At 50.2% G+C, this 18,560-nt stretch overlaps 9 protein-coding genes across 9 annotated transcripts; 6 read left to right on the top strand and 3 right to left on the bottom strand.

Annotated features, from left to right (window-relative positions):
- Positions 1 to 693: 693 nt before the first annotated feature.
- Positions 694 to 3,345, top strand: F4813DRAFT_210740 (uncharacterized protein). Its single transcript, XM_049239665.1, has 2 exons — positions 694 to 1,249; positions 1,302 to 3,345. Exons 1-2 carry the CDS (start codon positions 978 to 980, stop codon positions 3,127 to 3,129), a joined length of 2,100 nt encoding a protein of 699 aa, XP_049096230.1. The 5' UTR covers positions 694 to 977; the 3' UTR covers positions 3,130 to 3,345.
- F4813DRAFT_399017 (uncharacterized protein) lies at positions 3,346 to 4,730 on the bottom strand. The gene is made up of 2 exons (XM_049248118.1): positions 4,180 to 4,730; positions 3,346 to 4,121 (listed from the first exon to the last, which is right to left on the bottom strand). Exons 1-2 carry the CDS (start codon positions 4,628 to 4,630, stop codon positions 3,562 to 3,564), a joined length of 1,011 nt encoding a protein of 336 aa, XP_049096229.1. The 5' UTR covers positions 4,631 to 4,730; the 3' UTR covers positions 3,346 to 3,561.
- A 1,143-nt stretch (positions 4,731 to 5,873) lies between these two features.
- F4813DRAFT_210511 (uncharacterized protein) lies at positions 5,874 to 7,222 on the top strand. Its single transcript, XM_049239663.1, has 2 exons — positions 5,874 to 6,221; positions 6,274 to 7,222. Exons 1-2 carry the CDS (start codon positions 6,134 to 6,136, stop codon positions 6,816 to 6,818), a joined length of 633 nt encoding a protein of 210 aa, XP_049096228.1. The 5' UTR covers positions 5,874 to 6,133; the 3' UTR covers positions 6,819 to 7,222.
- Positions 7,223 to 7,681: 459 nt separating this feature from the next.
- F4813DRAFT_382717 (uncharacterized protein) lies at positions 7,682 to 10,070 on the top strand (the record flags this gene model as incomplete). Its single annotated transcript, XM_049245847.1, has 6 exons — positions 7,682 to 7,852; positions 7,893 to 8,290; positions 8,357 to 8,651; positions 8,703 to 9,016; positions 9,077 to 9,421; positions 9,479 to 10,070. The coding sequence occupies 6 exons, from the start codon at positions 7,682 to 7,684 to the stop codon at positions 10,068 to 10,070; spliced, it is 2,115 nt and encodes a 704-aa protein (XP_049096227.1).
- Positions 10,071 to 10,325: 255 nt separating this feature from the next.
- F4813DRAFT_210382 (uncharacterized protein) lies at positions 10,326 to 12,106 on the top strand. The gene is made up of 5 exons (XM_049239658.1): positions 10,326 to 10,964; positions 11,018 to 11,210; positions 11,272 to 11,381; positions 11,435 to 11,562; positions 11,618 to 12,106. The coding sequence occupies exons 1-5, from the start codon at positions 10,580 to 10,582 to the stop codon at positions 11,768 to 11,770; spliced, it is 969 nt and encodes a 322-aa protein (XP_049096226.1). The 5' UTR covers positions 10,326 to 10,579; the 3' UTR covers positions 11,771 to 12,106.
- On the top strand, positions 11,759 to 13,258 carry F4813DRAFT_210504 (PTPLA-domain-containing protein). Its single transcript, XM_049239661.1, has 3 exons — positions 11,759 to 12,454; positions 12,613 to 13,002; positions 13,059 to 13,258. Exons 1-3 carry the CDS (start codon positions 12,235 to 12,237, stop codon positions 13,139 to 13,141), a joined length of 693 nt encoding a protein of 230 aa, XP_049096225.1. The 5' UTR covers positions 11,759 to 12,234; the 3' UTR covers positions 13,142 to 13,258.
- Positions 13,183 to 14,976, bottom strand: F4813DRAFT_210434 (uncharacterized protein). Its single transcript, XM_049239659.1, has 3 exons — positions 14,633 to 14,976; positions 13,519 to 14,557; positions 13,183 to 13,438 (listed from the first exon to the last, which is right to left on the bottom strand). Exons 1-3 carry the CDS (start codon positions 14,672 to 14,674, stop codon positions 13,317 to 13,319), a joined length of 1,203 nt encoding a protein of 400 aa, XP_049096224.1. The 5' UTR covers positions 14,675 to 14,976; the 3' UTR covers positions 13,183 to 13,316.
- F4813DRAFT_210439 (Clavaminate synthase-like protein) lies at positions 14,977 to 16,842 on the bottom strand. Its single transcript, XM_049239660.1, has 3 exons — positions 16,366 to 16,842; positions 15,470 to 16,299; positions 14,977 to 15,411 (listed from the first exon to the last, which is right to left on the bottom strand). Exons 1-3 carry the CDS (start codon positions 16,405 to 16,407, stop codon positions 15,279 to 15,281), a joined length of 1,005 nt encoding a protein of 334 aa, XP_049096223.1. The 5' UTR covers positions 16,408 to 16,842; the 3' UTR covers positions 14,977 to 15,278.
- F4813DRAFT_210507 (uncharacterized protein) lies at positions 16,613 to 18,537 on the top strand. The gene is made up of 2 exons (XM_049239662.1): positions 16,613 to 16,629; positions 16,864 to 18,537. The coding sequence occupies exon 2, from the start codon at positions 17,279 to 17,281 to the stop codon at positions 18,425 to 18,427; it is 1,149 nt and encodes a 382-aa protein (XP_049096222.1). The 5' UTR covers positions 16,613 to 16,629; positions 16,864 to 17,278; the 3' UTR covers positions 18,428 to 18,537.
- The last annotated feature ends 23 nt before the right edge of the window (positions 18,538 to 18,560 follow it).

Raw genomic sequence — 18,560 nt, 5'->3', positions numbered from 1 at the left:
GCATGGAAACGCGAAGATATTCTCTCCGGAGCTCTAAACTTGATATACGAGCCATCGGAGAGTCGTAAACTCGATACAGCTTGAGGATGAGGAAAACCCCAATCTTGACCTTTAGTCCTTGACTGTTGTTTGACGGCATAGTTCCAAAGTTGGACATATAACCTCCACGGATCTTAAACGCCCATACGTAGATACTTATATTGAGCTATTTCAACACGATTGTTGAGTTGGTTGATTCGATATAATTAAGAATTATGTTTAAAGGCATTTAAGCCGCCGATAACTGTATGTTAATATCAAGCATTATGGCTAGGTACCGTTGCATAGTTTTGAAGTGGACAGTCGGAGGACAGTGGGGCCGCATGCCGAAGTTACACAAAGATTTTTAACACCGAGATCCACTTATGCGGCGCGATATACGGAGTGGTACTTTGTGAAGAGAGTGCGAGTAGCCCACCCCCTATAAAAATAACCATATCGAATCAAAACTCCGGTGTATATGCCTGAGGCATTCGGCACCCACTGCATAAGACCAAGGCAGACGGTTCAGCCATTGCGATGTCTATTTTCTGCCTTCCTTACACAGCCACGCACCCAATGCTACGCGAGAATATGATTACTCGACGTACTGCAACTGCTATTCGTCTGATGCTTAGGTATCATGTGATATGAAAGGTGTCGGACGGTAGACGAAAATATGCCTAGGCTGGTAGTTATCGTTTCTTCCTGCTAGATCTTCTTTAGCATCTTTTTACTTTCTGTTCACACACTGCTCGCCTTCCATCATAATATTCAAGATGGCTGAAGCTATTGCGACTTTTGGCCTAGCAGTCAATATCATGCAAGTTGTCGGAGTCGGTGCCAAGTTTGTTGATCTTGCTTGGAAGATATGGCGCTCCGAGAAGGATATTGCGGACGAATTTACTACGTCGTAGTCCATTTCGCGAGATCTGAAGGCGGCCCTACAACAGATCCCCATGACCACATCGTCGCCTCGAGACCCGGCCGAAGATGAAACCAACAGCAGAATCGTCGCGCTGGCCAAAGATTGCGTGAAGATTGCTCAGCAGATAATTGATTCGTTGAATTACCTTGGAATCACCGATTGTCCTCGCAAGGGTATTCGCAAGCGGAAGGCCTTGGTGAGCGCCTTCAAAATCCAATGGGGCAATGAGAAGATCGTGGCCCTGCAAACTCAGCTGGATCAATACAGGAACCAAATAATGTTGGGATTGAATATTTCTCTCAGGTCAGATTTATACCTATCCAAACATAAACACTGCTCTAATATAATGTTTAAGGTTTTACGCCACCAAGTCACTGCACAATCAAGACCTAATATTGCAGCTTCTGCAGTCTCGAAGTAATAACGACCAGCTACGGAGGAATGGAAGTTCTACGGTAAACCGTCACGAGGGCTTGGGGTCGGCATTAGTCGAGTATCTCAAGCATGCAGTCGCTACGCCCGAGTCCGATAACGCAGAGAGAACGTTTCGTAACGATCTGCTCGGCGCCGTCTATGTTTCTGCCAGGCCCTCTAGCAACGATGCCTCTGCTTTCGAACTTACGGAAGCTCGAAAGCTAGCCCTCCACAACAAGTTCATTTTGAGTCTACATTATGACGGTATACGCGACCGTGAACTTAGGATCGCAGAGGCCCACCAAGAAACGTTCCGCTGGATCTTTGACCCCGAAGATGACCAACGCCGCCCCTGGGCTAACTTTCGCCACTGGCTCCAGTCAGACGAGCAATTATACTGGATCACTGGGAAAGCAGGGGCCGGCAAATCGACGCTAATGAAATACATCTCCCAGCCCGCCTCATCTGGAGAAGCAGGTCGTTCGCACGACGGGGAGTCTCGTTGCACGGAATATCTACTTCGGTGGGCCAGAAAAAAACCATTAATAGTGGCTTCGTTCTACTTCTGGGCGGCTGGTTTCAAAATGCAAACGTCAAGGGAAGGTCTCTACCGTACTTTATTAAGCCAGATTTGTCAGAGCTGCCCCGAGGCCATACCTTATGCTTCGCCGGAAAGGTGGGAAGCCCTGTGTCTTTGCAACGAGGATCCGAAGCCGTTCGACGAAATCGAACTGCGAAACATCTTGGATAGCGTGATTAAGTTCGTCAGTTCTACCAAGAGTTTGTGTTTATTCATCGACGGGCTTGACGAATTCAACGGCACCCACGGTGACTTAATTGAATTCGTCAAGAATATGATAGAGACGCTACCAGTAAAGATCTGTGTAGCAAGTCGTCCTTGGGTGGTTTTCGAAGCTGCTCTCGAGGGAAAACCAAGCCTCATGATTGAAGACCTCACGTTCGACGATATTAAACGTTATGTTACGTCTAGATTTGAATCCGACGCCGAATTTGTATCGCTTCAAAACCGTGAGATTGAGCTCGCTCGAAATCTCATCGAGGACGTTGTACGAAAGGCTTCGGGAGTTTTTCTCTGGGTCAGCATTGTTGTGTCATCTCTTCTGGATGGGATTAAATACGGAGATCGAGTTTCTGACCTACAAAGACAGCTTTCTCAACTTCCCCCCGACTTGGAGTCATTATATGACAGGATTCTTAGCAACCTAGATCCTTTCTATCTCGAACATGCGGCCCAATATTTCCATCTGATGACTGCCTGCGAGCGACTACCTGAAGCACTGTTATTGTCTTTTGCTGATGAGGAAGAGCCTGACTTTGCATTTAAACTTCCCAATACCCGTGTATCCCATGAGCATGTAGCCATTCGGATTGAAAGTATAAGAAAACGGCTAAACTCCCGTTGTAAGGGGTTTGTCTACATTCCAAAATTAGGTCAAGAGCCATCGTATCATGAGCTTCGCACTGTTACAGCCCAGTACCATCATAGAACCGTCAAGGACTATGTTGAACAACCCAAAATACAAGAGAAGATCTTAGGAATGATGAAAGGACCATTCGATCCGTATCTGAAATTGTGCTCCGGGTCCTTATCTATGTATAAAGCTGTTGGATATATTCAGGGCACATTGCGGTCAATGAGGAACCACAGTGGGACCCTTGAAGAAGGATTTAGGTTCGACGAAAGAATTTGGAGGGATCATGTCCCGCTGAAGGCACATCGTGTCTTTCTAGGAATGCGGTTAGGATAACTCTTTATGGATCATCGGATGAGATATATAACGAGGATATGCAAGAAGAACGCAATATAAACAACATTTAATTTGGTACGGCGGTTAGGTCTTAAGATACATATCTTGGATTTTCTACAAATAGGTCCTGATTTCACCTTCTCTAGAAGGAGAACCAAAGACCTTAAAACCCTAGAGAATTATTAGGAAGTTGGGTATACGTTCTAAGCCCTTATAGCCCTTGTTACAGATAATTAAACTTAGTAGGTCGCTTCGCATAGACGTTAGTGAATGAATACCAATCCACCTACAAAACGAAGGAAAATAAATGTACCTCTAATGGATCAAGGTAAACGACTTTCAAACTAATCCGTTGCTTCGGTAGTTATTTGAGAATACCCGAAGCCCAGAAACCATAATATACTATCACAAGTCGATAAGGAAATTCAAACGTCAACCAGACTCGCTTAAACGTTCCTTTCCAGAAGCAAAGTCCACAAAACTGGCCATGTGTACTTTCAAATCGCCCTTGAAGCGAGCAAGCCTAACCTGGAACTCCTCCGAGGAACCGCCCAGGAGCTCTTCCGAGGGACGCGGGGATTCGTAGCGGTCGAAACGTTCCCGGACGAACTTTGCAAAGTGCAAGCGGCCCGCTCGCTCGTGTGCGGCTTTTAGACGCTTCGTGTCGGTATCGTTAAGAGCCAGTTTGCAGTCGAAGACGTCGAGGTCGCTGGTTTCGTGCTCGGTATACGCGAATGGTCCGCGGGCGAGGCTCTTCACCCTCTTCTTGAAGTAGGTGTTCAGCGGGACGAGGACGTCCCCAAAGCCGAACTGGCATCCTGTCGTATCGATGACCCACCCCTCGCCGCGCAGCCAGACGAGCAGGATAGTGTGCGTCACGGCGGTACAGGCGAGGCTTCGCAGCTCGTCCTTAGAATCGCTCAGCCATACGAACTTCCACGGAACTATCGGCTCGGCATTTACTTCGACGACCTTGAATGTCGATTCGATTCCTATATCATTGTGAGCATATCCTCTCGCGGCGTCACGCGCAGGGCTGGGTTGTCTCACCTCCGAGAAGATAGCGAGCCAGGGGTCCGAGAAGGCATTGGGCAGTCGTGCATTGGTTGGTTGCTAAGGCTGCTTCTTTATGCTGAGGACTGATGTTCAGGTCGCTCGGGAAGGGAATCTGCCAGGGACGGTACGGGATCTTCCTCGGATCCAGCAGTAAGCGGAGGATGCCTTCCTCATACTTGACTTCGGTTAGAGGGATATCATACACGCATTCGCGATAAGCGAACAAGGCGGTCTTCAACAGCTCTGCAATTCTTAGCAGGGTTCTTCGCTTGTTCAGTATGCGACACTGCACTTTGTGCGTCGGCCATTGCTGTTGTTGACATTTGGAATCGCAGTACGCGGTCGCTGGGGCATCCCCAGGTCGATACTCCGGCGCGGTCAAACAGCCGGAGCATCTCGTCGTTGCTGGCTTGCCACAGTTTGCGCAGGATACGGGGTAATTCATTTCACGGTGGTGTTCTAAGAGCGCCGAGATGGATATTTCGAGTGGTTATTGCGTCTGGATAGGAAGCATAAGGATTCTGAAACAAAACCTGGTGAAGTTGGGAATTGTCAAGGTAGCTCTGCAAACGCGGTTTATCGTTCCTTAGTGTGCTATCACGCTACGTCGTCGTTGCCTTATAAGTGTTGGTTGCGATTTCACTTTTGCTACCAGTCCGACAACATTTGGTGGGCTATCTAAGTACCTATTCATAAATAGGGGGGGAGCACGCTCTAGGTAGACATTAGATACGTGATAACAAGCTACCTTGAGGGAGAAAATTAAAGGGGTACTTGTTAATGACTGCGGTGCTGGAACAGTCCTTACGATCTCGTACTTGAGATGCACCAAGTAAATTCACAACAGTTCCGGACATAATTTAAGATGGCAACATGACAGAGAAGGGCCGAGCGGCGAAACAAACACCTGAATATCTTACCAAAAGCTTTCCCTAAGAAATCTCGAAAGCCTATTGAGGTGCTGTAGCAAAATAGCCACATACGGTAGCCAGCCCCCTATTGTACGTGTGCTCGGGCTGGGGGTGTTATGTATTCCATCTCGACGTAATTCTATTTGACCCTCTCGCTGTTCTTTTTGTCCTCGATGATACTTGCTTATCCCCAAAAATACGCGTGGTTGATCAGGTCCAAGTTAAGCTGAACAACTGCATACTGCTTCAAGTCTAATCATATTTCCCAAAGCATCACTTTGAGTGCGGAAGTAGATTTTCTTATTCATCAACTACTCGTTGATGAGTGTAAGGGAGTATTGCACCTGATATGAAGTTATGTATGCAGTAATGGTGAGAGAAGGCCAAAGACCAGGGATTCACAGAAGCCTGTAAGTTGAAAATAGAAGCGAGAAAGTTCATTGGACGGGTTTATCTACGTCTATGGCTAGGAGCTTATAAGTGTTCTTTCTATAGAATCAATTCATATCGCCAATGACCAATTCTTCTGCGAGTTACTGAAGCTGACGCCCAAAGGCCTCGTCGGAGAACCGATAAGAGGCACCTCCGCACTTGGTTGTGGGGAATTGACCTATATCACGTCTTTATATGAGCCGCCAAGACACTGCGGGTCTCGTCTTCTTTAGGTATCTCCGAAGTGAATAGCGTCTCGAGTATGCTTCCGACATGGCTATTAGAAATTCAGGTTTGATGCGAGTGAGACGAGGTCGCAGCGATTGGACTACGTGAGTCGGAACGCCTTCAGTTCGACGTGATAATTCGTACCAAATAGCAAACCAACTTGGCAGCTCCGGAGACAGCTAGACTAGCCGCCTAGGGCCGCCGGGCCGTCATCGGCAAATCTACGATCAAGATCCCGAATATGGCGGATTTCTCAGCTCGGAAGTATATTTAAGCTTGGGGTAACCCGCTCCCAGCTGGTTTTCGAATGTGTGTATCAGCCGGTAGCTACAGAAGACCAAAGGCATAAATATTTCATATCGACCCGACCGCTCAACATGTCCACCATCAAAACATCATTCGTCCTCGAAGCGGGACCGAACACCGACATCTGGAAGAAGCCGCCGACGACGAATATCTGGACTGGTACTACGTTCCTATCACCTTTGTATCTGTGGCTCCGAGTTAACCCTCCTAGCGCCCATCTCCCACACGTCCTCGGGCCTCTTGAAGAACTTCGAATCGGCCCGAGTCACTTTCTGGGCCGACTGGACGGAGCGGTACGACCAAGGAGGTCTGCTCCTCGTGCCTAAGCGCCGCTCGTCGGCCGGCATCACCCCGCCCGAGAAGTGGATCAAGACGGGCGTCGAGTACTACGTCGGGCGGCCGCAGCTGAGCACCGTCAGCACCGACCGCTTTGCGGACTGGAGCGTCGCGCCCCTGACGCTCGCGGAAGACGAGCCCGAGCCCGCCGAGGTGGGCGGCGTCACCATCGAGATCGCGCGCGAGGGCGACGAGCACGGCAGGAGCTTCTGGGTGTACCGGGTCGTGCTGGATGCGAACGGCGGCGTCGTCGACAAGATTCCCCTGAGGGAGATCTGTTGGGTGCTCGCGGACGAGGACGAGGCCGGCGGCGAGGAGTGGCTTCTGGATGTAAGTCCGCTGGCGGCGAGGCCGGAGAAGAGCGCGACCGGCTCGCTCGAGGTCAGATTTAAGACCTTCGAGGTTCGGTGGGCGTCGTGAGGCGGAAAATAAAATCTATGCCGCGACGATATCGGACGGCACGTTGCTCTACGGTCTGCAGTTCGTATTCGGATATATATTCGACCACGGCTGCTTCTCGGCGTCACCGTATTTGTCTAAGCGAATCGGTGACGCGGTTTCGTGGTGGCTGAGTTGTAACCGTCTTGGCCGCTGAAGTCTTTAGACTTTTCCATATGTAGACAGACCTATGCTTCTCAATGGAGAGCCTGCCTAGATATCTCGGCTAGAATGTTAAAAATGATATGTCACAACGAATGAAGCCTTTGGCTGCTACTACAATAACACTATTGACAGTGTGCTACAGTGTGACCTCGGGAAGTTACGTAAGGAGCGCCCGAGAAATCTAGAACGTCAGTTTCGGTTCCATTGGTCGTTCCGGTATCTCGCATTAATTGCATATATGCCTGTGGGAATCTGTCATTCTTAGAGCGAATGGGAATACGGTCGGTAAGAGGAGAAGAGGGTAAAGGGGCCTTATCGCTCACGCCAATCAGCCTTTGGAGATCGAAATTCAAAAGCGTCAAACGCCCTGAAAGATAAACATCCGAAAGACGCCACCTGAGTGGTAGGAATCTCGGATGCGTGCATGCGGGGGTGTCCCTCTGTCCCTCGCGCCCTCGTGATGCGTGCACCTTGGCCGCGTTGGAGTATTATCAACTGACCATCACGTGGGATATTTATTGTCATCGATACTTGCATACCTACCTACTTAGGTACCTATATATATAAGGTACCTACTATATACGGAAACTTCAGTAATCAGTTTCAATCGTCATCGTGACGTTCGCAAAGCGCTAAGCAACCATAAAGTCCACCACCACTTCCATACCGACTCTATAAGAATGCAACCGAGAAAGTACCCGCCAATCCTCCCGTCGGCTCCTCTGCCGGAAGAGGAAGAACCGCTGAATCCCGGCCCCGGCCCCGGCCCCAGTACGCGACGGCAGAGACCTGGTGCCTGCACTACATGTAGACGTCGCAAGATCAAGGCGAGCGATTTGATTGCCGCTTTTGTCCAACCCGTCCCGCGTCGCTCTAGCTAACTCGGCACAGTGCGATGGCGTGCGACCGAAGTGCGCCAATTGCGAAAAGCGAGGCGTAAGATTTTGTGTCTATATCGATAAAGTCAAGGCCGGACCCGAGGCGATGGAGGTGCTCGAGCTCTTGAAATCCTTGCCCGTGGGCGAAGCGTTCGGGCTCTTAAATTCGCTTCGAGAAAACGGGGATCCGGCGACCGTCTTGTCGGTGCTGAGAGAGGGCGACGCGGAGGGACAGTCTACGTTCCTAGGCGCGGAAGCCCGAGGATTCCTTCCTCCTCGAAACATGCTCGAGCTGGAGCTTATGGCCAACAACTCCAAGACGTTTCTTCCCTTGCGCCGTATAGATGCGCACGTCTTGGCTAAGAGCGATCTCCTACGCCCTATGCGACGGTCTATAGAGGCTAACCCTATGTGAGTCGGCCGTCGTAGCGATCATAACCCGATTGGGACGCCTGGTATTAATCTCCCGAACCATAGGGGCCCATCGTTTCTCGTCGACGCTGCCTCGGAAGGCAGACGTTTTCCTCCTCCCGTAAGTCCTAGACGAGGAGTCGGCTATTGCGACGAACGACTTCATAGTTTGCAGGTCGATTTCTGGACCAATGTGATGGTGACCAACGAGTTTACGGCGCAAGTCATCTCTCTCTATATAAAAACTGACCACCCGATATTAGGCCTTTTTAGTCCATACCTCTTTATCACAGACCTAGTTAATCAGCAGCGTAGGTTCTGCTCTAGGTTCCTTTTTCACGCGTTGATGTATCTTGGATGTGTAAGTACGAAGGGGACATGAAAGGTCATGCGAGAGGCTGATTAGCCGCAGCAAATGTATAGCGCTTTTGACAAGGATGCGATGCAATTTGCCGATGAGTTCCTGCAGGAGGCTCAAAAGGCGCGGAAAGAAGAACCAGACTCGTATTCATCCATGGCAGGTGCTGTATTGCTCAGTATATCTCTCATAGGAAATAGTAAAGATCACGCGGTTCTCTTCTATGCAAAAGAAGCGATGCAGATGGGTAAGAATTTAGGGCTCTTCGATGACGACGAGGGAGGGCCGGCGAGGTCGAACGAGAATATGTTGAAAGAGGATATGGCGGCACGCTGTTACGCGGCGTGGGGTACGTTTAATTGGAATGTGTAGGTGCAACGACTCGACAAGAATAGCGTTCGTAAACTTGACGTGTGTTAACATGCTAGACTTGTATCGCTATTTTATCGGCAGCCAGGCGCGGAGAGCCCGAGCTCGGCTCCCGTATTGCCGATCCCAGGCGAGAGGACGCCCGCGCGCCAAGAGGGTGATATGGGCGAGGGTTTTCCGGCTGGCGAGGAGCTTCTAGGGACGATCTTCCCCGCGCTCTGTCAATTTTGGCAGATAATCCAAGGAGCTGCGTGGATATATACCCCAACCCAAGGCCGTCCGCCGGATATCTTTAAGATGGCTCTCGTCGAGCATAAGTTTCGTGAGCTAATCGCCTGGGCGGAAGCCCTGCCCTTACCTCTGCTTCGAGCAGAGGACCAGACCCATCATGTTATCCTACTTCAGTGAGCATCCGTATAGAATTGCACGCTCTAGTTCTGTTCGTTGCTAACTAGGAATAGCATATGGCTTCATTGCGCTATTCTCGACGTGTTCCGACCCTTCATCGGGAAGCCAGAAGGTCAACGACCGCGTCTGACGACGTTTTCGGCGTGCGATAGCTCACCGGATGCGGTTTACGCCGCGTCGGTCGCTCAGCTTAAGAATCTTATCGTCGAGTATCGCAGCAAGTTCGTGGAATCTACCTGCTCGATACTCTGGCATACCGGCCTCCTTTACCTAGCGAACGCCATGCTGAAGGATGCGAGCGACCCGGATCGGCGCCTCTACCTGATGCTCTGCCTATACGGCTACGAAAGCCTCAGTCGTCCGTTCCGCATCTCCGAGGTCATCGTCCAAGGCTTGTTGTCCATGACCCTGAAGGAGACGGACATGACAGGAAGCGAGGCGCAAAGAATAGTCGACCAGCTCAAAGAGGGAAGACTGGATAGTCTGAAGCAAGACTTTGAACACAAGACCCGTGCTACGTTTATGGTTGATCTGGATTTGGCGCTGAAGCACCCCGAACAGGCCAGGGCGGAGAACTTGGCGGACGAATTTGAAAATCTAGCCCTGTTTCGCGATTTCCTCGACCAGGAGAGGATGGAGATTTAGGAGAAAGCCTTTGAAAGGAAGCCGATGTATATACGATGGAAGGAGAATCGAGGAATCTCCTTCACCTACAGGAGTTAAAAGGTTAATATTTACCTAAGGATTTAAGACTTATGTACTTCGCACGAAGTAGTCTAATGCTACATATGTAGAGGTAACAGATACAAAGACTTGATTGGTGGTTGATCTCACTGCGGGGCTACAGTTACTTGAACCTAGGTTAGAAGGTTAACAGTATTGAAACTCATAGCGCTTGCCTTGTTGTTTCTAATTGTAATATAGGACAATGATTGGGCCTAACAATCATTGTTTAAATGCAGATAGTCCCGCTGCAGTATGTAGATGTGTTTTGCATGTGGGCCACATTTTGCGTACTGTGCACCGCGGACGAATCTTTCAATCTCTCAATTTATTCCCCACCGCGACTAATAGGTTGTAACGAGTTTCTACTGAGTTGATCAATGCCTTCTAAGTCTTTATTTTAGGGAATCCAGAGCTAAGCGGGTCTCGACATGGCTGTCCTCGAGGATGTTCCGGGTATCGAAGTTACTGTACAAGTTGCTGGTATCGATGCTGCTGAATATGAGGATCCCAACGCGTCGGAGCAGGATGTCGCGGGCGCGAATTGTCCCACTTCAACTAAGTACATCGAATGCATCGATGGGGCTGAGTTTGCTATTAAGACACGAGTTACTGGAGACTACCGATGGAGCCACCCGGTCACTGCTCTTAACTGGGATTTTCGCATGGACGATAAAAGTACTCGGGGTTATGTCATAAGAAGAGGGGACATGGTTAATGGCGTCGCAACAAAAACTAAAGCTGACGACACGGTGTATTGCAGTCATACCAAGCAATGGATTCGTCAAAGGTTTCAGTTCTCTGCCGTCGACGTCGGTATGTTTCTCATAGTCGTCCATATGGAAACGGTGAGCTGACGGAAGATTCAGTTGACGACGCGAAAAAGGATCGAATCGAAGATGACACCAAGATAGCTAAGCACCTTGGGATGATTCAAGTTCGTATATATCGGTGTATCTATTTAGGACATCGCGCATCATCATTCCGAAAGCCTACTACAAGCAATAAATTAGAGCTTGCAGAGAAGTCTCTTAAGGGCAAAGCTATATCGCACGGAACTTCGTACGTCTTTTCAGCCGAATATTTCCTACGTGAAGCTTGTGCCAATACTGAATTGATAAAGATTTTTGTCATCGGGGAAGGGCGTGCCTGCTCCCACGTCGTGTAATATAAGCTATCTCGACGGGCGTGATAAGCCGATTGCGACGTTTCGATTCCATTATAGATCTAGAGGTATGAAGAGCAGGTAGCAATCACATCCAAAACTGCGTATATTAATATCACAGATGCTCTAAAACGCGAGATGGTCATTCCTCGATCTCCATCGCCAAGCCCAGGGCCGAAGCGAGAAGTCGCTCGAATGTCGCGGGCCGAGCTGGAACGGTTAGCTGGAGAGAGGCTCGTCCAGTTGCAGGTACGTAGCTATACCGATTGGCTACCCTGTATAGGTACCTACTAACTAAGTTCAGAGAGATGGTAATATTAAAGAAGAGCGCAAGCCTTCTTTGAAACGGGAATTCAAAGAAGTCGTCGACTTGAGCGGCGAGACCGAGCGACCCGGAAAGTCCTCTCGAACCGCGCTGGAGATACCGGAGGAAGTTATTGATCTGACAGACGATTAAATATTGCCCGGTTGACGTGATACTGAAGACGTATCAATTATCTGCGGATTTTGTCATCATGTCGCTCATTTTCTTATGAGAAGAGAAGGTTGAATTGGAGTCGACCTATCGGGGTTCGGGTTATGAAACTAAATATGAGGGAATTAGGTCTGCTAGATTGTTCAATGGTAGAAAATTGTTCTCGGTGTGATAAGCCGAGAAAGTGAAGAAGAAAGCGAATCGAGGACGCTACCAATAAATTCAAAGGGCTATATGCGTACCTAGTAGGTTAGTGGCTAGTGAAGCTGAGCTTGACGTAACCAATCCCCTTGTAGGAAATGGAGCTCTAGTCCCACTTATAGCTAACAAGGGAGTACATACGCTGATACGTAGCTCTTTTTCCCCCACGAAATTTACAATCCTCTCTACTATTTTGTCAACTTCACCACTCCATCTCGCACAGCCATTGAGCACCGACAAGCAAAATGGCCGACACAACGAAGCCCGTCAAGAAATCTTCACCTATCAAAAATGCCTATCTGATCCTCTATAATGCCGTGTCGGCTGCTCTCTGGCTCACAGTGCTGAGCCGCGTCGTCATCGCCAACCTGAATAGCACTCCGCAGGCGGTTTACCCTGCTGTTGGCGAGTTCTGCAAGTGGACGCAGACGTTGGCTGGAATGGAGATTTTGCACTCGCTCCTAGGTACGTTCTATCTCAGATTTCCAGCTACTTGTTTCTGCACGTGCGGACCTTGTTCGTATGGCTGGGGGGGGGCAGGAGGGTTTCTATATTAGTTTCCTAGCATATGGAAAGTTGAATTATCAGACAGACTAGAAAGCTAACGTCTCAATTTCTGATAGGTGTCGTGCGTGCCCCGTTCTTTACGACCTTCATGCAGGTCTTCAGCAGATACGCGATCGTGTGGGGGATTACCGGACTATTCCCCGAGCTCGCCCTCGGAAGCGGTAGCGGTGACGGTTACAGCAGCCTGGCGTACTCGTCAATGCTGGTGGCGTGGGGCGTTACCGAGGTCATCCGATACTCGTTCTTCGCGCTATCGCTTTCTTCGGGCGGGCAACCGCCTTCGATACTGCACTGGCTGCGATACCACACTTTCTTCATCCTGTATCCTATCGGTATTTCTAGCGAAGCCTACCTGATCTGGCGCGCTGTCGAGCCCGCCAAGGACGGTGTAAGCCCGCTATACTCGGCCGTACTCTTTGGATACGTCGCGTTGGTTTATCCTCCGTGTAAGTGGAGTGCCCTTAGCTTTACCGGAAAACAGACGCTAATGTAATACTTCTAGCTGCGTATTTCTTGTATACGCACATGATGGCCCAGAGACGAAAGATTTTCGGGACTAAGGCGCAGAAGAAGGTCACAAAGTAGACTTCGCACGTGTCTGCTCATATTTTAACGGAAGTAAAGGGCTGCAAAACCCGGACGGAAGAGAGGAATATATTCATGAATATCGACGGGAATGGTCAGGGTAATATATATGTAGAAGTATAGACAAAATACACCTATAAACAATAGCTTGCACACCCCGCTTGGCGATCCTTGTCTATTCAATCGCATGTCGGCCGCTCGTCTCATACCATTCGTTGCGGGACCAGCGTACTATCAAGTTCTTTGCGTCATCCGATAGCTTGCGATACCCGGGGTTTTCCTTGGGCTCGAACATTGCTGCATACTAACGTCAGTACCCACATAAACTGTTCGAATTACTACGGAACGAGAAACAAAGACAAAGAAAGCATGCTTACCCATATGTGCCCCTATCTCGTCCTTCGCCTTATCGTTTATAGCTTCCACCCATAGACCCATCGTCCGCTTGTCGCGCGCGGGTAGATTGCAGAAAGTACGCTCGTTTCCCATCACGGTTCCCACCATGCTAACCTCCTTCGCAGACGCAGCTTTCCCAAGTCGCGTGTATAGGTTCGCAAAGCCGACGCCCATTTCCCGATCCAACTTCACCATCTTCGTTACCCGCTCTCGTAGCTCCGTACCTCTGGCTAGGCATCCTACAAATTCGAGATGCGAACTGACCCACGACCACCCCGAGGTGAGATGCTCTCGGTTCATATACGCCGCCGCGCCACCTGCCGCTAAAGCACTTGCCGCTCCGGCCACCACTGCGATCTGGCCCCACCCCCATCCTCCGCCGCCCTGCTTCTTGTTCTTGTCCTGGGGCGATTCGGGGGCGGGTAGAGCACCGGCGGGCTTCTTGCTGGCGCCTCCGGTGCTTCCGGACGCTTGGTTGTAATTGTTCCAGAAGATGCTGGATAGCCCGTTCAGCTGGGCCAAGGCGCCGTTTATGCTGTTATAGTGGCCCTCGGCGCCGTGGGCAACTACTCCGGGAGAAATTCCGAGGTAAGGAGTATCAAAGGCGAGGACTCCTTGGATATAGGGGAACATGAGGCTTGTGGGGCCCAGAGACTCGCCGACTAGAACGGTAAGGCTGTCGCGATGACTGGCTTTACTCTTGGTACGTGTAACGGGCACCTCGGAAGCGAGGCCGATAGCAGTCTCGGCGGCAACGATACCGCCCATGGAGTGTCCGATTAGGATCGTACGGACGGAAGGGTCGACGGTCGGAGAAGGCGTTCCGGCGGCGACCTCGATGTCGATCACCTTGTTGAGCAGCCAGTCGCGGAAGCGAGCGACGCACTCGTGCAAGTCGCCGCGGGTCTCGTATTGAGGGTATGTGATAGCGCGCACCGAGACTTTAGGCAGCGCAGCACCTACGATAGCAGCGAGGTGCTGCGCGAACTCGGACTTCTCGCCAAAGGTGTCGTCACCCCCCTATTATCGAGTTATCCGGTTAGAAAGGCGACATCGCCTAGAAGTAACGAGGAAGGGAGAAAGGCAAAAACTTACCTTGAAGCCGTGGATAAAACACAACAGCAGCGTCTTCTTCATCTTGAGACCCCATCGAAAGGAGGGTACGAAAGAGAGATTTGAGTGGAAGATAAAAGTTGGGAAGTTTCAGACTCGGCAAGGTACCTAAGGCACTTAACGCGGGAACGCATGATACTGCCTAGGTAGGTACCTAGCAGCCTAGGTTAGCTGAGTTTGCTTGGGGCTGTAGGATCGGCGCTGAGGGTCCTACGCTCCAGTGGGGCTCTACTATTCCCCGGCGGTTCTTCGCTCCAAGAATGACGTTTCTCCAGCAGGTAATCCTTAGGTAGGTACCTACCTATGTAATACCTAATAGGCCTACCTAATAGGGGGCCTTTTCGCTTATCAGTTCCCCAGCATATCGTCCAGATTGACCTCTTAAAATCCAGACTTCAAAATGTTGCGTTTGCTTTAATCACATGCGCATCACGGAACCCAAAGTTTCAAGTCGTAACCTTCAAAATCATAAATTGGTTCGTCCAATTCGAAGCCTCCAGATAAGCTACACATAGGACCCATTGCCGAATAAAGAAATGTCCTACGATCCAATATCCTACGCCCACGACTGTCAGACGAAGCACTGCACGAGATATCACCTTGGAAACTTCCGATCGAATCACGATATCTAATAAGTAGCCGCCAACCTCTGGACGAGATATTGGCCGCTATTTATTCCCTCGTATTTTTTGTCCTGCTCGGTAGCGTAAGTGTTAGGGATGGCCTCGATGTAGTCCTTGAAATTGGGATTGCAGAAGTATCTGTAAAGCTTTGTTAGCCACGTACTTGGACGCTTAACAAGACTCCACGTGTACGTACGCTATACTATATCTGGCCGGATAGACGTCGTCTCGACGGGACGGGGGTTCTACGACGCGATGAATGGTGCTCTTGATATTGTCGTTGCTCCACCTCGCTAGCAAATCGCCAGCGTTTACCACGCAGGTGTCCTCGATGGGCTCCGCGTCGACAAAGGCACCCGTCGGACTCTGCACCTGCAGACCGCCCTGGGAATCTTGGAATAGCAAAGTGATAGAACCGTAATCGCTGTGCGCGCCGGTCCTGACCTGCCCCGGATTAATTTTGAACACGTCTCTCTTGACTTCGGGGTAGTGAAGAAGCCTCAAGGTATTATCTCCGACGTCCGTGTACTTGTCGAACCATGATTCTTCGATACCCAGGCCCACGGCGATGGCGCGCATAACTTCGATGTGCAATTCTTTGCACTTTTTATGGAAGTCGAGCATTGTCTCCCTGAAGCCTACCAGCTCGCCCTCTTCCTCGGGCCAATGGTTTGGGTGGCCGGGCTCGTCGTCACGCCCGATTTCTAGACTTTCCTTTAAGTCAGGTACCGCATCCCTCAACTTCTTGACGGCGTCCATGTCCGTCAGATCCGTGTTCTTCTCTCTGCCCGGCGCCGAGTAACCCCGGTTCGCCTCGGGTGTAGTCCAGCAGTGAGACATCTTGGTCTCGACGGGAAGCCTGAAGTATTTGGCCGACGTATCAAACACGTGCTTCCTGTACTCCGGCTTGACGGGCAGGCCCTTCAGATAGACGAATCCGGATGTTTGAAACCCGCGGAGAATCGCATCGGCAGTCTGCTTCCTCTGTTCCGGGTTACCGTTCAGGAATTGGGAAAAGTCGATAAGCTAGGATTTCTAGTGCTCAGCTATATATCCTCCAGGCGCTTTACATATGCGCGTCTTGATACCTACCGGAATGAACAAGCCATCGCTTTTTACAGCTGCTTCCTCCATCACTTCTTTGAATCAGGAAACGTTAAAGGTAACGTGTCGCTTTGCTTTTTAGAATTTATACACATCAATTTGGGCAAGTTGATGAGAATGGGCTTATCGGAAAAAGAGTAAGACGAGTCGACGAGGAAGAAAAATACATCCTTACAAAACTACCTACCTAACCTAACACATAGCAAAGTGGCATTAAGCTAAGATACTACCTTTTATCTACCTACCTACCAGGTAAGCACACGAGATCCGGCTCTATCCGACGAAAAGCGAACCTTTTGGCTCCTTCGCGAGACGGTATTCCAAAGCAAGCATTTTATCTTTCATCCGGAGCGCAATTCTTAGCTTATCAAAGCATCACTGCACCTGGACGCTGAATCTAGACTAGAAGAGGGTGAAAACCATTCGATATTCGGTCGAACCTAGTATGTTCACGATTGCTTGACTAATAATATTGAGAGGTATCAGGTAAGAAGAATCACTTTCCATCCGCTCGCAGCTATGTCGACAAACCCCGCCGCGTAGATAAGGGATTGCCCTCTAGATTATGCATGAGATAAGAGTTCCGAGAGGGGAGAGGGGGTGTGATGTATTCCAGATAGCTCGAGTGGACGCCTTCAGATATCACCTACCAAATGTGGGGTATCATTCATCAGCCTCTCATCAGCCAAGATTCGCAGGCTAGACATATGGCCTAACCCAGGTCTTTATTGCTGTTTCGAGATAAGCTCCAAAAGCTCACTCAAGTTACTCTACAAAGTCGGAGTATCGTTCACGTTCGTTCACGATCTTAGCTTGGCATCGTCCCGCGTGCTCATACCACGTACCTATTCTTAAATTAACTTGTCCGGTGGTAAAGTCGTAAAGTGGTAAAATTGCTACGATGAGCTCGTCGACGCGCCGGGTAGTGGATATCCACACCCACATGTATCCCCCGGCATATGTGCAGCTCCTGGAATCCCGAAACAGCATACCCCTAATCCGGAAGTTCGCCGGCGCAAAGGAGCCCCGCCTCATCATCTTACCCGCCGAAGCGGAATCGCTAGACAAGATTACATCGGAAAATCCGGAGAAGACGTCATCTCACCTTCCCGGTCGACCGGTGACGACGCATTATTCCTCCCTTAGTCAGAAGATTCATTTTATGGACACGCATAAAATCGACATCTCGGTCATCTCGCTTGCGAACCCGTGGCTCGACTTCGTCGCCGCCGAGGACGCGGGAGAAACTGCCAAGTCTATCAACCAGGAATTTTCCGATATGTGCGCCGCGAACCCAGGCCGGCTGTTCTTTTTCGCAACTTTGCCGCTGACTGCCCCTCCCGAAACTCTTCTTGCAGCTGTCGGACACATCCGCAGCTTGAAGTACTGCCGAGGCGTGATTCTAGGAACGTCGGGGCTCGGAAAAGGCCTCGATGATCCGGCCTTCGTGCCGGTCTTCTCCGCGCTCGCCGCTAACAAGCTGACCATATTCCTACATCCGCATTATGGCTTGCCGAGCGAAGTGTGGGGTCCCCGCGCTACGGAAGAATACGGCCACGTACTTCCGCTGGCCCTAGGGTTTCCCATGGAAACAACAATCGCGGTGGCGAGGATGTACCTTGCAGGCGTGTTTGATCTGGTGCCGGAGTTGCGTTTGATACTAGCGCATAGCGGCGGGACGCTGCCTTTCTTAGCGGGCCGCATCGAGAGCTGTATCGTTCACGATGGACATCTAGTCCGGGAGGGCAAGGCGGGACCTGGTCGACGGACGATATGGCAGATCCTTAGGGAACAAATCTACCTGGATGCTGTTGTGTACTCTGAAGTTGGGCTAAAAGCGGCGATCGACGCTAGCGGGACCGATAGATTGATGTTCGGCACGGACCATCCGTTCTTTCCACCACTAAACAGCGACGAGCAGGGCGAATGGGAAAGCGTGACTTGGAATGCGGAGGCTGTGAGGAAAGCCCTAGGTGATGCGACCGACCGCGGGAGGGCGGTTATGGGGGGTAATGCTGTCAAGGTGCTACGGCTACATGAAGATAGCTGAAATCGTTCCGGGTTTAAATATTCTTCCCGGAGGTATTCCCGACGGAGTATGCTAACCTAGGTTCATGACTACGCGTACTAATTCTTAGTTTGAGACCGAGACTTGTAGCTAATAAGAATGATGCATACGATAT

The sequence above is a fragment of the Daldinia decipiens genome (genome assembly GCF_022478715.1).
Source record: "Daldinia decipiens strain CBS 113046 unplaced genomic scaffold F4813scaffold_38, whole genome shotgun sequence".
Classification (NCBI taxonomy): domain Eukaryota; kingdom Fungi; phylum Ascomycota; class Sordariomycetes; order Xylariales; family Hypoxylaceae; genus Daldinia; species Daldinia decipiens.
The sequence above is the reverse complement of the archived record's forward strand: the minus strand, read 5'-3'. Positions and strand labels throughout refer to the sequence as shown.

Excerpts from the sequence above, each read along its gene's own strand:
- F4813DRAFT_210511 (XM_049239663.1), top strand. The coding sequence starts at position 6,134 with ATGTCCACCATCAAAACATCATTCGTCCTCGAAGCGGGACCGAACACC. Across the intron at positions 6,222-6,273 it reads GACGACGAATATCTGGACTG|CGCCCATCTCCCACACGTCC; the intron begins GTACTACGTTCC and ends TAACCCTCCTAG.
- F4813DRAFT_210507 (XM_049239662.1), top strand. The coding sequence starts at position 17,279 with ATGAGCTCGTCGACGCGCCGGGTAGTGGATATCCACACCCACATGTAT.
- F4813DRAFT_399017 (XM_049248118.1), bottom strand. The coding sequence starts at position 4,630 with ATGAATTACCCCGTATCCTGCGCAAACTGTGGCAAGCCAGCAACGACG. Across the intron at positions 4,122-4,179 it reads GGCTCGCTATCTTCTCGGAG|GAATCGAATCGACATTCAAG; the intron begins GTGAGACAACCC and ends ACAATGATATAG.
- F4813DRAFT_210504 (XM_049239661.1), top strand. The coding sequence starts at position 12,235 with ATGGCCGACACAACGAAGCCCGTCAAGAAATCTTCACCTATCAAAAAT. Across the intron at positions 12,455-12,612 it reads GATTTTGCACTCGCTCCTAG|GTGTCGTGCGTGCCCCGTTC; the intron begins GTACGTTCTATC and ends AATTTCTGATAG. Across the intron at positions 13,003-13,058 it reads CGCGTTGGTTTATCCTCCGT|CTGCGTATTTCTTGTATACG; the intron begins GTAAGTGGAGTG and ends TAATACTTCTAG.
- F4813DRAFT_210434 (XM_049239659.1), bottom strand. The coding sequence starts at position 14,674 with ATGAAGAAGACGCTGCTGTTGTGTTTTATCCACGGCTTCAAG. Across the intron at positions 14,558-14,632 it reads GTTTTATCCACGGCTTCAAG|GGGGGTGACGACACCTTTGG; the intron begins GTAAGTTTTTGC and ends ACTCGATAATAG. Across the intron at positions 13,439-13,518 it reads CGAGATAGGGGCACATATGG|CAATGTTCGAGCCCAAGGAA; the intron begins GTAAGCATGCTT and ends GTTAGTATGCAG.
- F4813DRAFT_210740 (XM_049239665.1), top strand. The coding sequence starts at position 978 with ATGACCACATCGTCGCCTCGAGACCCGGCCGAAGATGAAACCAACAGC. Across the intron at positions 1,250-1,301 it reads GGATTGAATATTTCTCTCAG|GTTTTACGCCACCAAGTCAC; the intron begins GTCAGATTTATA and ends ATAATGTTTAAG.
- F4813DRAFT_210439 (XM_049239660.1), bottom strand. The coding sequence starts at position 16,407 with ATGGAGGAAGCAGCTGTAAAAAGCGATGGCTTGTTCATTCCG. Across the intron at positions 16,300-16,365 it reads GCGATGGCTTGTTCATTCCG|CTTATCGACTTTTCCCAATT; the intron begins GTAGGTATCAAG and ends TAGAAATCCTAG. Across the intron at positions 15,412-15,469 it reads CCGGCCAGATATAGTATAGC|ATACTTCTGCAATCCCAATT; the intron begins GTACGTACACGT and ends AAAGCTTTACAG.
- F4813DRAFT_210382 (XM_049239658.1), top strand. The coding sequence starts at position 10,580 with ATGGCTGTCCTCGAGGATGTTCCGGGTATCGAAGTTACTGTACAAGTT. Across the intron at positions 11,211-11,271 it reads GCTATATCGCACGGAACTTC|ATTTTTGTCATCGGGGAAGG; the intron begins GTACGTCTTTTC and ends GAATTGATAAAG. Across the intron at positions 11,563-11,617 it reads AGAGGCTCGTCCAGTTGCAG|AGAGATGGTAATATTAAAGA; the intron begins GTACGTAGCTAT and ends AACTAAGTTCAG.